The sequence below is a fragment of the Meriones unguiculatus genome, chromosome X, assembly GCF_030254825.1.
Source record: "Meriones unguiculatus strain TT.TT164.6M chromosome X, Bangor_MerUng_6.1, whole genome shotgun sequence".
Classification (NCBI taxonomy): domain Eukaryota; kingdom Metazoa; phylum Chordata; class Mammalia; order Rodentia; family Muridae; genus Meriones; species Meriones unguiculatus.
The window spans coordinates 98,517,295-98,533,380 of NC_083369.1; the positions used below are offsets into that span (position 1 = coordinate 98,517,295).

Consider the following 16,086-nt stretch of genomic DNA (forward strand, 5'->3'; position numbering starts at 1 on the left):
TTGCTTAGCTTTGAAATGCTGTTTCCTGAACCCTGATTATATTGGGCTTGCTGTTTTTCAAGAACCCTGTGGGATCCAGTGAGGACCTGTACTTGTTGGAGCAAACTGTGTATCCTTAAGGTTGGGGGCAATATAGTCAGAGCACATTATGCACCTATATGAAAATGTCTTTCTTAAAATCATTTATAAGTGTTAATTAAAAAAAGACAGAAAAGAATGCCATTCACCCAAACCATAACTGGGCCACTTGGTAAAATAGTTCTGGGTACATTTTTTTTTTTTAATTTGGTTGACAGCTATCACTTGTGTCACTCACTGACAATGGAAGAAACGAAGAAGTTTGGCGTCCGGATTCCGAAACGTAGGCAAAAACCAAGAAGGACTGAATGGAATTCCCGGTGTGTCCTTTTCACCTACTTCCAAGGAGACATCAACAGCATGGTGGATGAGCACTTCACCAGGGCTCTGAGAAACCTCAAAAAGCCCCCGGGATGGAGTTTCTCAAGCCACAGTGAAAATCTGATGCTCAGGAATGGTGAGCATATTGGGAGGGAGGAGATGTTCAGTGAAAGACCAGTTTTTTTTTACTTACTCTAGGTTCTTAGATATGTATGTGTCTGGTACAGGCAAGTCACCCTGCCTACTGAGAAACTACACCACTTCTGAGACAATTAAGGTAAAATGGACAGTGCTTAGTTAAATGAGCTCACATACTCATTGATTCCTTGATTCTGTTAAAGGCTGAGTTTACTGCTCTGCACACAGTAAGAGCTCCACCCTTATCCACTAGGAGCAGCTTATCAGGGCTATTATTATTACTATTGGCCTGAGGGTAAGAGCACTAAAGGATTCACAGTAAGATAAAGGACGTCCCAGACTCCTGCCAGCAAGGAGTGGATGATCTGGCAAGTGAGGACAGGGCCAGAGGGAGGCCCACAAAGAGTCTTGCCACATCCCTCTCTCACCCTTCACTAGGTTAAAGATATCTGTTGTTGAAGAGCTATGTCATGATGTGTGTGTGATTAAAATACTCAAGTTTCAGGGGAAGCCATGGACATGGAGCAGGGTCCATGGTATATATGCCTTTTAAACTTTAAGCACCTTTGCCTTCATGGGTACCTTTCTCAATAAAAAGTGCAATTTATAATTGCATTTGTATAAAAATGAATTTGTAAAAGTATTCTTGGACTCTAGACACCGTGGCCCTGGTGCCTGATAGAATAAGACAGTGTGGTTCCCTTTTACCTTTTTGACATGTGCGAGTAGACTGGGGCCTAAATGTTTTCAGAAGCTCACTACTTCTGTGGACACACACACACACACACACACACACACACACACACACTTTATTTCACAAAAGGATGTATAGACATCTAAGTGGGGCAGTTTATACAAAGTAGAAATAGAAATGTGAAGCCCCTGTCTGTGGGCAAGGACATCTAAAAGCAGACTCCATCATCCTGCCTTTATTCTTCAGAGTAGACAAGGCATCCGTGTGTATCTGATGTGCTGATCTTAGCAGAATTTACCTCTTTCCTAGAAGTGAATTTTCTGAGTAAGCGATATGGTTTGCTCAGAGAATCTTATGGGTTAGAGTGATGTGGAAGAACATATGGCAGTGGATACTCAATCTGGTAAGTGCTGTTTTCCAACTACTTGCCACAATGCCTGACTCATGGAAGTCACTCAGTGAATATTGCTTGGATGAATGGAACTGTGATTTGGAGCACAGCATAATGACACAGACTGGGTATGTTGCAAAGAAAAAGGATTTGTGCTGGGGATGTGGCTTAGTTGGTAGAGTACCTGTCTTGCATGCCCAGAGCCTTGGATTTGAGTTTAAGTGCCACAAAAGCTGGGTGTGGTAGCACATGCTTATAATCTTAGCATGTGGGAGATGGGGGCAGGAAGAACAGGAGTTCAAAGTCATCTTTAGTTATGTGGGCAGTTCAAGGCCACCCTAGAAGTACATAAGACCTTGTCTTTAAAAAAAGAAAAAAATAAAGAAAGAAAAGAAAAAGGAAATATTTATTTTAGCACAGTGTTCTGATCCAAGAGGCCTCTTTCTGCTGTTGTCTTCTTGTTGAGAGTCCCAAGGCAGCGCAACGCAGTGCATCACATAATAAATGATAATAAAAATGTATATTATCTGGCTTTCTCCTTCTTGTCAGAAAGCCACTTGCAGTTTAATGATGTGATACCATATTTGATGTCATTATTCCTAATCATCACACAAAGAGCCCTCCTGTAATCACAATAAACTCACTACACGTTGGCTTTCTTAATACCCCACAAGAGAGGTTAAGATCCAATGGGATTCAGTGGAGACACATCACCTTGAGTCCATAGATAAGGTCATCACAGAGAAGGGTGACTCTGTGATGCACAGCCTTCAAAGCAGTCAGCCTGGTGCCTACTCCCTGTGAGGGTGACCTTAGGGCATGTTTCCTCTGCTAGAACTGACAATTACTGAACTGGAAGGGGACATTTTTGAGAAGTCAGTGGCATAATGGATACCAAGTGGCAAGTTGTAAAGGCTGCATTTGTGGGGATGGTGCCAAAGTCTAGAATGCTGTTTTGGATGATTGTTATGGATGTGATAGCCTGCATTCAAAACATTAGGGTCAGAGAGCATCAGACCCTTCCTATGAGCTTTTATGTTCTGTGAGGGTTTTGCTGTGCGGCTGTTCTGGTGTTTTCTGTGCGTTGTGACCTCACCTTATATGAGCCTGGGGAACTTGGGCATAGACTTATTTCTTAGGCAAACCAATTTCCACGGTGCAAAGAGAGGTAGGGGGCTTTCCCTTTTTCACTCAGCTCCATGGCTGTTGCATTTTCCTTATGACAATCTCGCAGACCCCCTACACGTTGTCTCATGAGGTTTGGGGCTAAGCAAGTATTTCCTCAGCTGACTGAGCAACTGGAGGAAAGACTGTTTCTCTCAAGGCCTTTCTTACCTTTCTTAGGAGTCAGCTTTCTCCTAAACCTGGCTGTCTCAAGGAAGGGCTCAGTGAAAGAAGTCCAGGACGGTAGATGTTCTCATCGGTGGCATTACAGGGACACACAGCCTGCCTCAGATGTGCTGACAATCTATGCAGCAGCTTTTTGTTACTGACTGCTGCTTGGTAGTCTCTTAACTCCTTCAGACCAACCCCAAGCAGCCCAGCGCCAGCTCAGCCAGGCAGAGGAGAACAGTTCGCCATTCATAGGCACCCATAGGAGATTTGCCCACATTCTAGTGGCACTTTGTCAAGCCAAATATGCAAGACCCAAACACAGAAACTTATATGGCAATGCCCCCAAATCTCCTGGCTTCTTTCCCCAAGTCAGAGTTTTTTGTTTTTTTTTTTTTTAATTATATGTATATACTACACAGTGGCTGTACTTTGGAAAAGAAAATAACTGAAGAGATCTTTGAGTTATCTCCTCTTTTAAAGGATATTGGAGACTTCAGAGTCAGTATCTGGGGAAGTTTTAATAGATGTGACGTCTTGAGCCATGGTATGATCCTGGTGCTTATGGGGCTTATCTTAACTGGCATTTTTCCTGTTCTCCTCCTCCTCCTAGCACAAGTCCCAGGTGCTTAGACCTGGGAGCATGCCCAAGGGCTGCTAGGAGAAGGTGATGGGTGATGACCTGAACCAGCACAGGTCCTTCATACTAATTTTTAAGGGCTTCCTATCTGCTGCTGTTAATGGGGGTGGGGGGTGGGGAGAAAAGAAACACCATGGTTCCCATCTCCATCTTGTGGAGAATATCTATGTGAGATACAGTCCTGCTACTTGCTTATGGTCCCTTAAGTACTGATGACATGGTGCCTTCATTTCTAGTAAGAGAAAGGAACTGTGCCCATGTGTGTCTCTAGCCTCCAGAGGTACCCAATACCACACCGAAACAACTGCATTGACTGTATTCCTCAAAATCGACCACAGTTTAGACAGTCTTCAAAGATGAGCGGGCTGAGTATGGTGCACACCTGCAACCCCAGGACATGGGAGACTGTGAGAAGATGACTGTGAGTTTGAGGTCAGTGTAGGCTATGTGCTAGAGAATTTTTTTTTTAAGGCAAGCAAACCAAATCTATGGTGCTTACCTTTAAGGGTGAGGGCAGTAACTAAAAGAGCACCTGAGGGGATGTGTGTGTGTATGTATTTGCACATACACACATATGCATGTATATATTCACGTGAAGGCCTTCGGCTGGAATCTGTCATATGGCTTATAGTATTGTATCTTCACACTAATCCTATTGATTATGGTCCCCATATTTCTGATGAGGAAACTGAGGTACATAGTCTAGTCACCTGTACAGAATCTTACCACAAAGGTAGGATGGCCTCTGCAGTGCTGTCAGCCATTCAACCTGAAGATACCAGGCCACATTTTGCATCTGAACTCTTTTTGTTATGAAAAGCAACCTGGACATCTAGCAAACAGAGAGTAGGTGCCCTGGGGCAGTGAGTAGGAAAAAAGAGGATAAGACTGAGCAGGCCTCCTCAGTGTTCCAGAATAGAATTGTCTGTCTAAACTGATCCTCCAGTTGTGTTGTGGTTTTGTCATTAGTTAGTGTCAAAGAGCATGCATTTTTGTTCTTAGAGGAAATAAAATAATGGAGGAACACCAGTCACACTGACAAAGAGCACAAAGCCAATACGTGCAGGCTGTGCTGGCCAAAAGTTGGATTTTCCTACTGCACAGTATGTGTGTGCGTGCGTGTGGTGTGAAAGAGGAAAAAGAAGGAAGGAGGAGAGGAAGAAAAGGAGATGGACTAAGGAAGAGAGAGAAAAGAATCAGAAGAAAGGCAATCAATTAATTCTATATTTCTTTACAATTGTGACTCATATTTTGAATATCTATAAATCAAGTCATTTTTTGTATATTTTTGGATTTAAAAATCACTTAGCTGGATTTAGTGATGCTTGCCTGTAGTTCAAGCTACTCAGGAACCTGAGACAGGACGACTATTTTTTTTTATTAAATTTATATTTTTTATATTAATTACAATTTATTAACTTTGTATCCCAGCTGTAGCCACCTCCCTCCTTCCCTCCCAATCCCACACTCTCTCCTTCATCTCCTTTCTGGCCCTCTCTAAGTCCACTGATAGGGTAGGTCCTCCTCCCCTTCAGTCTGACCCTAGCTTATCAGGTCTCATCTATCTACCCCCCCCCAACTATTAGCTAAATAGCTAAATAAACTTGTTCCTTTGCAGATTACCCAGCCTCAGGTATCTTGTTACAGCAAACAGAGTAAAATGTCATGTCAGGAGGTTGCACAAATTATAGAGGGTGTGTGTGTATGTGTGTGTGCGTGTGTTTGTGTGTGTGTGTAATAAATTGCCCACCAGGGATGTTATGCCAGTTTGTCATTCCTCCAACTTCAATAATATGTGGAAGTGCTATGTTCCCTGCTCAACTTAAAATAGAAATATTCAATAAGGAGGTGTGTGTGTGTGTGTGTGTGTGTGTGTGTGTATGTGTGTGTGTGTGCATACATATATTTGTGTTTACACATTTTGCAAATATACACACACAACCACACACATATGTTTGTGTATATTCATGTACTCTAATGTTTGCGACTGAATAGATTTGTGTGCATTCATTGGAATATATAGCCAGGGCCTGCTGTGAGCCAAGCATGGTGAGAATTCCCAGGAATATCATGGTGGGGAGGAAAAATAAGCTAACTATGCATACTGGGTAGTAGGAAAGAAGAGTAGTGAGTGAATGAGTGCATGAATGACTAAAGTATTAACTACTGCACTGCAGGAAACAAGCAGGTTACAGCTATAGAGAGTAACAGTAAACTCCTGTTTCTGAGAGAGTGATTATATAGTTTGTGAGTCTAGAAACTAGTCCAGAATAGGAGGTCTGGGCTTCCATCCAACCACAGATGCAGGATCATTCCCTGGTGTGGATGCAAACTTTACAGTACAAGAAAGGCCTTCTAGAAGGTTCTGGGGTTTCCCAAAGTGTACATGGGTGGGAATGGAAGTGTCTTTGGGTGTTCTTGGGAGTGGAGAAGGGCGGCTACCACTTTAATTTAAATAGTGAGAAGTGGAGAGTAACATTTTCTGACTTTCTGGGCACTCCTGATCTTAGGAATTCTAGAGTCATGGGTGAGACTAAGAAGCGGGGTCTAGATGCTTACAGTTGAAGTGGAAGGGGTGGAAGGACTAAAAATCCCTGAATCCAACCAAGTGCTCAAATGCTCTCTATTCATTCCTGCTCTGGATTTGAGAAAGCAACATTCGAGCTCTCTTGCACATGTACCCAGAGGGAATGAAGAGAAAGCACTTGGGTAAGACTGTCACTACAGCAGCAACCTTGAGGCAGCCCAACCTATGGTTTGGGGTACCACCCTGTACCCACAGATTGACATTGCTGAAGGTGCAGTTAATTGATCAAGAAGCCCACCCAAGGTAGTGTCTCCATTCTAGGGGCCATAAGCATCCATGTCTGGTATAGAAAAGTGGGTCTCTCAGGCTACTCTAGAACCGTTGGGGTGCTATGACTTTAGGGTTGAAACCTCATGTTCATTCCCGCATTCTCCTATCCAAACTTTATTGTGGTGCACCCAGTTATTCCACAGGACTGTGGACAATGGCACACAACCTAACTCCCATTACCTGGGACAGAAACAGTTGAGATAAATATTCCAAACCCTCTGTGGCCCTGCTTTCCACAGCTCAGACATTCAGTGAGCACCTGAGGCATATGTATGAGATCTGTAAAGCCAGTCCAGACGGAAACAGCCCCGTTGTCAGAGGCGAGGCTACGTTGATAATTTGTGCTTAGGACATGCAGTACTCCCATTAAATATGAAACACGGACACTGATTATATGAAATCAGCTTAATCATTCTGTTCCAGGGCACACAGTGCCCTGAGTTGCTAATAGCTAGAAATGCCAACTTTCAAAGGTAACATTTACCCCTAAGAATATGTTCCAATATATTTTTACTTTGGGTTCATTAGAAGACCTTACTATGGCCATCGTTCATTATGAGGGATGCATGATGTAGAACAAAATACCTGTGCCATATGTGATCTGGCCTCCTTTATGTTTTTCATCCGCATTACAGGAAAAGCTACAGTGGTGGATAGGGACACTCTAGCAACACTGCATTGACCTCTGAGATGGTTTTTCATTTTATAAAAGGTCCAGTCAAATAGAACATTCAGGAGAGCTCAAAGAGGTGCCCATGAAGGGAAAGGGAACCAGTATCTCAGACAGACTTTTCTGCTAGCCAATTCTTCCTTGCCATCACAGTCATGTTCTCCCTCCCTGCCTACCTCTCCATTATCTTAGATAGATGAGAGGCTTCAGGCTTTTAGCAGCATCTGGCAGAACTCTTTCCTTCCCCCCTCCTGCCTGAGTAGATGCTAAAAGGGGGGAAAACATCCATTCATGTTCTGAGCTATGGTAGACATTTGAGATCTCAGCAGGCTCTTATCCTAGGTACTATTAGAATGGGGACTCAAGGAGATTCCATTACTATTAGTAAGTCCACATGAACTTGAAAGGTAGAAGTGGTGTTACATGTTGACTCCAACCATTCTGCTGTTGCAGAGTGAGGACCAAACAACTACTTTCCTCTCCAGCATTCATTACTCCTGCTCAGTTTCTTACCAGCCCAATATATGTAACTGCTTTGTCCAGTCTCTTACCATTTTCATGTCTAAGATTAAGTTTGCTAGAGTTGTGTGAAGGACCATTAAAGGTAAACAGTAATTTCTTTATTCAGTTCTGTGGAGTCCTCCCATTTGCTGTAATTAAAGTATCAACTATAAAATAGAGCTAAGCAATAGCAGCAACTGAACATAAATCAAACATTTAATTACAAAAGACTTCTTAAGGAGCCAATGTTCATGTGGCTGCAAAAATGCATGTGTGGAGCTATTCACTGAGATATCCATAATATAACTGGAAAATGTAAACAACTGAGCTGCCCACAAATGGAACACTTGTTACTCCATTACTGCTGTGTGATAGAACAGTATATAGCCATTTGAAAGCTAGTGTTTATATTAGCTATGTGCTGGTTACCTCTCAAATAACTTGATACTGTTAAATACTTCTTTAGTAAATAGAGCTAAAATCCAAATTATTGCTTAAAGAAAAGAGAATGTTCCCTATCAAAAAACAAACAAACAAACAAACAAAAAACAAAAAACAAAAGATGTTGTGCCTTTTGTATTTTACTCTAAAATGGGATGCCCTTCCATTTAGTCTTGTTCTAAATCGTATCATAACTTTCTGCAGCCATTCTGGAGTCAGTCAAAATAACAAATGTTTACATTTTTATTTGAATATTTTTCTTGATTTAAGCTTGGGTGCAAGTCCTTTGGAAAGGAAGTGATGACACTAAAATCAGTAACTTGGGATAAACTTGTATTTGTCTCTATCCATTGCTGTGTGAGGTTGTTGGTTTTATTTCTTGAGACAGTGCTCTTAGATTTACTGTGCATCTCAGGCTGGCCTTGAACTCAGACCACTCCTTCTGCGTCTGTCTCATGAGCATGAAATTATAAGCATGTAACACTATGCTCAATGATAGTCATGATATTTTAATGAAGCAAAAAAGCCTGGAAAATAATATAAACATATTTAGAGGGAAAGCAGTTGCTTATGGACACTGTGGTTAGTATGGGTCTTAAAAACATTTTTTATTTTCTTCAAGTCAAAAAATATACCATGGGGGCTGGTGGGATTGCTCAGTGGGCAAAACCGCTTGCCAAACAAGACTGATGACATCAGCTCAATCCCGGGAAGGAAAGAACTGACTCTGACTCCCAAAGGTTATTTTCTGACCTTTGCTATGGCCATTCTCCTGCACTTATACACACTTCTCTCTCACACACAAGTAATAAAAATTATATATATTCATGTATGTGTGATATGCATTAATCAGAATTAATAAACTTCTATTTTGGCCATTTGGAGAAAATACTCAATATAATGTCTAAATCTTTTCCAGATAGCAGCATGGCCCCAAATCAGTGGCATCTCTCTTCTTGGACAAATCCACGGCCAGAAGCATCTCCAGCAAATGACTTCAGCAGCAGCAGCAGCTCAGATGAATATAGTCCTACGGCTATGGCTCTGCACCCACTGTCCATGCCCAGTGCTCCCTCTGCACATATGCAGGAGTTGTGGCAAGTCTCTTCCCTAGTGAGGCCAGAATTCCTAGAGCCCACCTTCCCTGTCTTTCCTGACAGGCATCTGGCTCCAGAAGTCTACTTTGATGGGTATCATGAGTCTCGTCTATATTTTCTCCACCGGGATAGATACCTAAACCATCCTCTGCAACCTGCTGTCAGGGAGAACTACAACCTTGCCAGGATAGTCGGAAGCACGGGATTGCTCCTGAACCTGCCTCCCAGCACAGACTACTGTAAGAAAATGTTTACAGACACTTGCAAGGTTACTGCGGTTGACAGTGAGTTGAGGGACTAAGACTAATTACTGCCACTATGGACATAGATAAGTCTGCTGCCAAGGGGCATTATATTATTTATAACTTCCATATATTTTAACTAGGCCACACTGGCATACACAGTTTAATGGCTAAAGTAGTACGTGCAGACAGCCAGACAGGCAGAGTTGGCCTGAAATAATCTCCCCAGTCTGTTGACTTGGCTTTGTCCTAGACAAAATGATGGGCTTATGCCTAAAATCATAGAATCTCATATTTACCTCCACTCCACTAAATAATCCATTTGCAAAACAGAGCTCTATGACGTACCTACAGGCTCAAACTCTGTTCTCCAAACAGGTTGACAATTTGCAAGGATGCCAGACTCCTGGGCAAAAGCAAGGGCAATCTATACCAACCATCTGCTCCACACATTAAAATTCAAAGCAGCTGGAGAGGCAGCCCTGTAGCTGACTACAGAGACACCAGTGTCTGGCTGGCTGTGACTCCCTCCTGCATATTGGGCTCCTCATGCTCACTTTCCTTTGGGTTTCATCACCCTGATCACTTCCTCTTCCCCTGCACAAAAACATCCTCCAGGCTTGCTCACATTTTCTTCACTCACTCACCCATTATATAGTCAATTAATGGCTGGTAGATTAAAAATACTCATCATAAAGCAAGAGTCCTTTTTTGGTTGTTCTGAGGTTGTTTGTATGTTTCTTTTAAGAAAAAGATAAGGAAGAATTGAGTGTATTATACTTTCACCAAAATAGTGATGCACTCTGTCACAAGATTTGCCTTTCTTGAGATAGACTTATTATATATGTGTGTATTCTCTCTCTCTCTCTCTCTCTCTCTCTCTCTCTCTCTCTCTCTCTCTCACACACACACACACACACACACACACACAAAGCCAAGTCTGCATCCTCAAGTATTTTGTACCCTGGGTGAATTATTTACTTTCACAACATTATAATCCATACATATCTGTGGTTTAATGCATGAAGCAAACAAACTTCTAATTAAAATAGAACTCCACTATTTCCATAGTTTGATTAGCAATATATAGATAGATTAAATCATGCAAATGGCCCGCTTAGGAGACTTCTTAAAATTTATACTATTATCTTCTTTTTCAAAAATCTTCTCCAACTGTGTTTATATGTATATCTATGCATACAAACAGCAGAACTCTGTTTCAACAGTTGGGTAGAAAACAGATGGCTCAGATCAGCATTTTCCAAATGTAATGGCTCTCTGCAGCTCCAATCCAATTCAGCAAACCTTTAGTGAGCATCTACTATAAGTGAGGCACATCAAAGTCAAAGGCTGATGCAGGCATTGTGTATTGACAAAACTGTGACACACATTCACACACAAATGTTTATTATCTAAGTCTTATCTGGAGAAGTACTTCACAGTCCCCTACCAGTGTTGACATCGCTTGCATTCACTGGTGTCTGGTAGTTCAGAAGTCACTGAGCAAGTTAAAGATCCTTCATTAGCTCTACCTGGGAGATGGGAAGAAGTTCTCAAAGGTTTGATGGGCAGAATCTTCTATTTTTCAGAATTTGATAAAATAAATTATGTTTTGTATTTAGAAAATAAGGGATGGGCAATCTGGGATCTCTGGAATACTACAGGCTTCTATCCCAACCTAAGGTTTCATTTCCATTTATGTTTTCTTCTTCTTTTCTAGATAATAAAATCTATGGTCTTGCACCCGCCACTGCCAGTCTTGATAATGAAAGTAAGTATGGGGTTTAGACTTTCACAGTGTAGCTCTGTGCCTTGGAAACAAACATGAAGAGTGTGTACTGCAGCAGCCAGAATCTCCAGCAGCTTACAAAAGCCTTATTTCCACGATTAGCTTTTCATAGATACCATTGGTTTCATATCCATTTCAAGGAGTCTGCATATGCACTGTATATTTTGCAAAGTTTCTTGAACATGCTCTCATTTTGCCAGAGAAACAATTCCACTGAATTCTTTCATCTGAGCCCTACTCAGTCAAGGTGACTCAGGAAGATGAATGAATCCATGAGGATTAGCTGTTTCAGGCATTCAGTTGTCAGCCACCCCAGGACTGATTCTGTAGTCAAGAAAAACATAATTGAGGGCAAGGGCAGTTCTCTGGGCTCTATGCTGAATTTGAAATTGGGAGCTTCAAAATAAGGACAGGTTGGGCAGAAAGAAAAGAGTTCAAAAAGAGTTCACACCTAAGTTCAAGGTTCTAATTCCAGATTTGATATTTACTAGTCTCAGGAACTTGCTCACAGTTTTTGAAACTCCTTATGCACTAGTTGCTTCATTTATAAGACGCACACAGTGACTACCACATAGGCGTTCTGTGGGAATTTAATGAAATAATGTGTGCAAATGCTTAGAAGAATATTTAGCTGTAGTTAACCATTGAAACAGTATAAAGCAGAATGGGAGTACAACTCAATGGTAGATTGCAGGCCCAGAGTACTTACCTAGCAGATAGAGGAAGGCCCTGGGTTTTATCTCTAACATAAAACAGAACCAAAAGCAAAGAACATGCGGCTCATTAGAAGGCATCTTATGCCCAAAACTTACTCAAAGCACAAAAAATAAGAACGACCAGAGGATGGCCCTTAAGCTTAGGTGTTGCATAGTGGTCCCTCTAGCAGCAAAGAGACATAGCCCATGCGGCAGTCAGTAGCCAGACTGGTTTAGAGACTTCTATCCCAGTAAAGCAGGGTCCTTGACCACATCCCAGAAAAGAATTTCAGGATCAGTCACATACACACACAAAAAAAATTGAAGTTAGCAAGTTCTACTTCATAAGTAGAACTAAGGAAAATACATGCTTTGGATTGGTGTAAGAACACAAAAAGAGAAGGATGGAGAGAGTCTTTTTCAATTACATTGACCAAAGGATATAATTTGCAGCAAGATTTGAGGATTAAGCAAAGGTCAAAATTAAGTCAAGTTTAAAATTAAATAGAAAGCATAAAATTTGTGGACTCATTTCCTTTATCTTAAAAAGAATTTTCTTTTGCAAATGATATTTCACGGTGGTTCATGAAGTGCATCATTTAGATTTAAGGATGAGAAAGAGATACTGATGTAGTTAACATCAAGGCCACGGATAATCTGGATTTAGGTAAGAATAGTGGGCTTTTGTTTGTTTTTTGTTTGTTTTCTGAGGTTCCACATATTGCATTTATTCAGGGGAAAGAAATGTAAAGAAAGTATGATAAATACAATTGACATTATCTGCCAGTAATGTGATCCTATACTAGAACCTTGGGAAGTACTCATTTTTAATATATCCATTCAACATGGGAAAGTAAAGCTCAGACAGGCTAAGGAAGTGGCCCAACGCCACATAGGTAGGCACTGGTGAGCCAGGACTCCAACCTAGGATAATTTGATTCTAAAACTAGCCTCTTCATCATGTTTACCCTGTTTTTCAGGAAGCCTGTCTCCGGAGAATAGACGAGATCTCTACTTTTATTAGCCTCCATCGGAAGAAGACAATTCCTTTTGCGCAATGTGATCCCGTTTTTCTACTGTGGATCCAGAAGTCCCCAAAGCATCCCCATCCCTTTCTGTCCCTGATGCTAAGAAATAGCCAATCTGGCACAAGTCCCTGCTTTCTTTTAAATTCTGCTTTGCTTTGCCTTAGCAACTGTACCCCATGGCAGGGGTTTTGAAACATAAGCAAATTCCCAGCTTATAAAATGCAGAAAGTAGCTGCTGTGGGTGGAATGCACAGAAACTTACCTGCTGTTCATCGTTCTGCCTCATTGTGTCTACTTCCCTTTTCCTTAGAATCTGTGGGCCCTCAGGTTCCCAAGCAGTGTCCTTTGAACCAAGATGGAGCCCATGGGATTTCATAAGGCTATTCCTGAATGAATTGCGGGACCAAGATCAGCCCAAACTGTTCCTGCCTAAACTGGACTGAGTCAACCCTACTCCTGACTCAGAGAAAAGCCAAATAAAAATGGTGTGCAAAAGGCTCCCCTCTTCCAGAAAGAACTGGTTGAGGCTGCTGACAACTTCCATCTACAATGTCTAGACTCTATACACTAGAGAGAACCTGGAAAGTCTACATCTGGACCTGTTCAATGAAATATTTTGCTTAGAAAATTTAGTTCTCCAGGTCTAGGTAACTAATTCAAAGGGGCATTGTTGAGAAATCTGAGATGGAAACAGAATAAAGTCCCTTGTTCCAGCATGGGCCTGCTGCTAGAGCAGAACTTATTCTAGAAAATTCAGGGCATTTCTTGATTGCACTTCCTTGAGTTTCTGTCACCCCTTGCTCTGATGAGGAGGATCATGGAATCTGACATTCAATGGATGCAGAACTGGACTTTAGAGGGAGCACTTACAACCTCCTCAAAGAGCCTAACTACCATCCAAAAAGCATGCATGTCCATCTGGTAGCTCAGAGCCAGCAATACCTGGGAGACAGTCACTTTCTTTTAAGCACTAAACTGTTGGAGTAATCCATGTAGATACCCACAGTACCTTTTGTTAAGTTGGAGGAACAAGGTGAGGTTTGCTTCATTTCTCGAGTTTTGTAGACAGCATCAAGTCTGTACGATCTGGGTACTTGCCACATGACAACCCTGGAAGCCCCTGCCATCAATGTTCTCCATCCATGCCATACCTGCTCTTATGTAACTTCCCAGAGAGTGAAGAATAATAAAAACTATGGTTTTTTTTTTTAAAGATGCTGTTAGTCTGTGTTCTAAAGATTTCCTTTTTGTCTTGGGTTGATTTGGGACATCCACTATTTCATTTAATCTTCCTAACAACCCTGAGATCAGTGTTATCATTCAGCTGCAAATCCCTGAAACTTTCCCTTGAATAAAAACACAAGCAGATGCCAATTTTCTTACTTCAATTAAGGGGGACTGAAAAACTCCATTTACCAGGAGACCCCACGTTCTTCTGACACACACAGGCAAATCTTGTTGTCCAGATCAACTGCTATTTAGTCTTTGATTTAGACTTCTACATCTGTCCTGTTTTTCCAACCTGACTCCCAAAAAGTTTGCTTCAAAAGCCTTTTTTCATTCACTCTGCCAGTTTTAATATATTCCACTCTACTCCTTCACAAAATATATACCATTCTTTACGCACACACAGGAAGGGTAGCTGGGCTCCTTTGTACTGTACGTACGTAGCCTCACTTAGGCTCTGGCTGATAATCTGGTGGTATGCTCATGGCAGGGGGGAGGAAATGGCACTTTCCCATCAGATTGATGAGTCTTGAGGTGGTGGGAACTCTTGTAAGGCTGGAGCTCAGAAAACCCATTCACATCTCTCTCCAGTTGGGATCATTTGATAGCATTCTGGTGGGCCCTGACTGATAAGCTATGTTGGCCCTCACTCCATAAGACACACCCAGTTGTGGCTTTTACAAACTAAAAGAGCTGAAGCTGCTTCAAGGGGGCTGGAAATACCCACATGTTTGAGTGATGTCTATCTCTACAAAAGCAAAAACAAAATAAAAAGTAACAAAGATTATCTTAAACCTTCCAAATAGAAGACATCATGAGTTCCCTCCCACATCCAAGATGAAATGTTTATAGACAGTATTTATGAAATTCAGGGGTTCAAATACACACAACAGACATAAAAGTAGGAGGGGACTGCTTGGGCTGGGTGGTGGTGGTGTACACCTTTAATCCCAGTACTGGAGAGGCAGAGGCTAGCAGATCTCTGGGAGTTCCAGGCCAGTCTGGGCTACAAAGTGAGGTCCAAGACAGCCAAGGTTACAAAGAGAAACCCTGTCTTGAAAAACGAGGAGGGGACTACTTGGAAATAAGGGTTTCAGCAGAAGGGGGAGAGGGATGAAAAGGAGATGAGAAATAGAATTCACTATGTGTGTGTGTGTGTGTGTGTGTGTGTGTGTGTGTGAATATGTCAAGAAAATAAATAAAAGTTACCAGTAAGGAGCAATTAAGAGCACCGAGTGATCTTTCAAAGATGTTAGGTTCAGTTCTCAGCACCAGTTCTGGAGGTGGCATCTGATACCTTCTGGCTTCCATGAACACTGTACACACATGGTGCAGAGGTACACATGCAAGAGAAACACTCATTTGCATAAAATAAAAATAAATAAATTAAAAAAAGAAACGTTCCAAGTGGGAAAGCCACTGGCAGATGCAACTAAAGCTTATATTTTAAACATGTAAATATATGCTCTAAAACACAGCTTTATGAGTAACAGTGAAAATGACATCAGTCCTCCACAAACCAATTACAATGTATCACTTTTATCTTCCATGTAAACCATAAATGATATTTTTTTCCTAACAAAAATGTCACCAGGTTAACATAGTTTATTGAAAATAGTTGTATAGTCTGTTACCTTTCTTGGCCTGACTCCTCCCAGCCTGTGCTACTATTTCTGGTTTTTGCATGAGTACTGGAGTATCTGAATGTTCAGGTACTCATGCTTGGCTGGCAAGAATTTTATCCAAACCCACTTTAATGGTAATATACTGAAATAGTATTTCAATGTGGTTTTGTTTAACTGATCAGAGGTGATTATGGAAATGAACAAAGATGTCATTTTCATAAGCATTATTTTTTCATATATGCATAAACAAAATCTCAAGAATCTTCTCAGTAGAAACTCCCTGGAATCTATGAATGTGACCCTATCAAAGACTCCCAGTA

The 16,086-nt window shown here is 41.4% G+C and overlaps 1 protein-coding gene across 1 annotated transcript; it reads left to right on the plus strand.

Annotated features, from left to right (window-relative positions):
- The first annotated feature begins 303 nt into the window (after window positions 1-303).
- On the plus strand, window positions 304-14,055 carry Vgll1 (vestigial like family member 1). Its single transcript, XM_060374972.1, has 4 exons — window positions 304-535; window positions 8,983-9,399; window positions 11,123-11,173; window positions 12,867-14,055. Exons 1-4 carry the CDS (start codon window positions 322-324, stop codon window positions 12,908-12,910), a joined length of 726 nt encoding a protein of 241 aa, XP_060230955.1. The 5' UTR covers window positions 304-321; the 3' UTR covers window positions 12,911-14,055.
- Window positions 14,056-16,086: the final 2,031 nt, after the last annotated feature.

Coding starts and splice junctions, on each gene's coding strand:
- Vgll1 (XM_060374972.1), top strand. CDS start 322: ATGGAAGAAACGAAGAAGTTTGGCGTCCGGATTCCGAAACGTAGGCAA. Junction 9,400..11,122: donor GCCTCCCAGCACAGACTACT/GTAAGAAAATGT, acceptor CTTCTTTTCTAG/ATAATAAAATCTATGGTCTT. Junction 11,174..12,866: donor TGCCAGTCTTGATAATGAAA/GTAAGTATGGGG, acceptor CCTGTTTTTCAG/GAAGCCTGTCTCCGGAGAAT.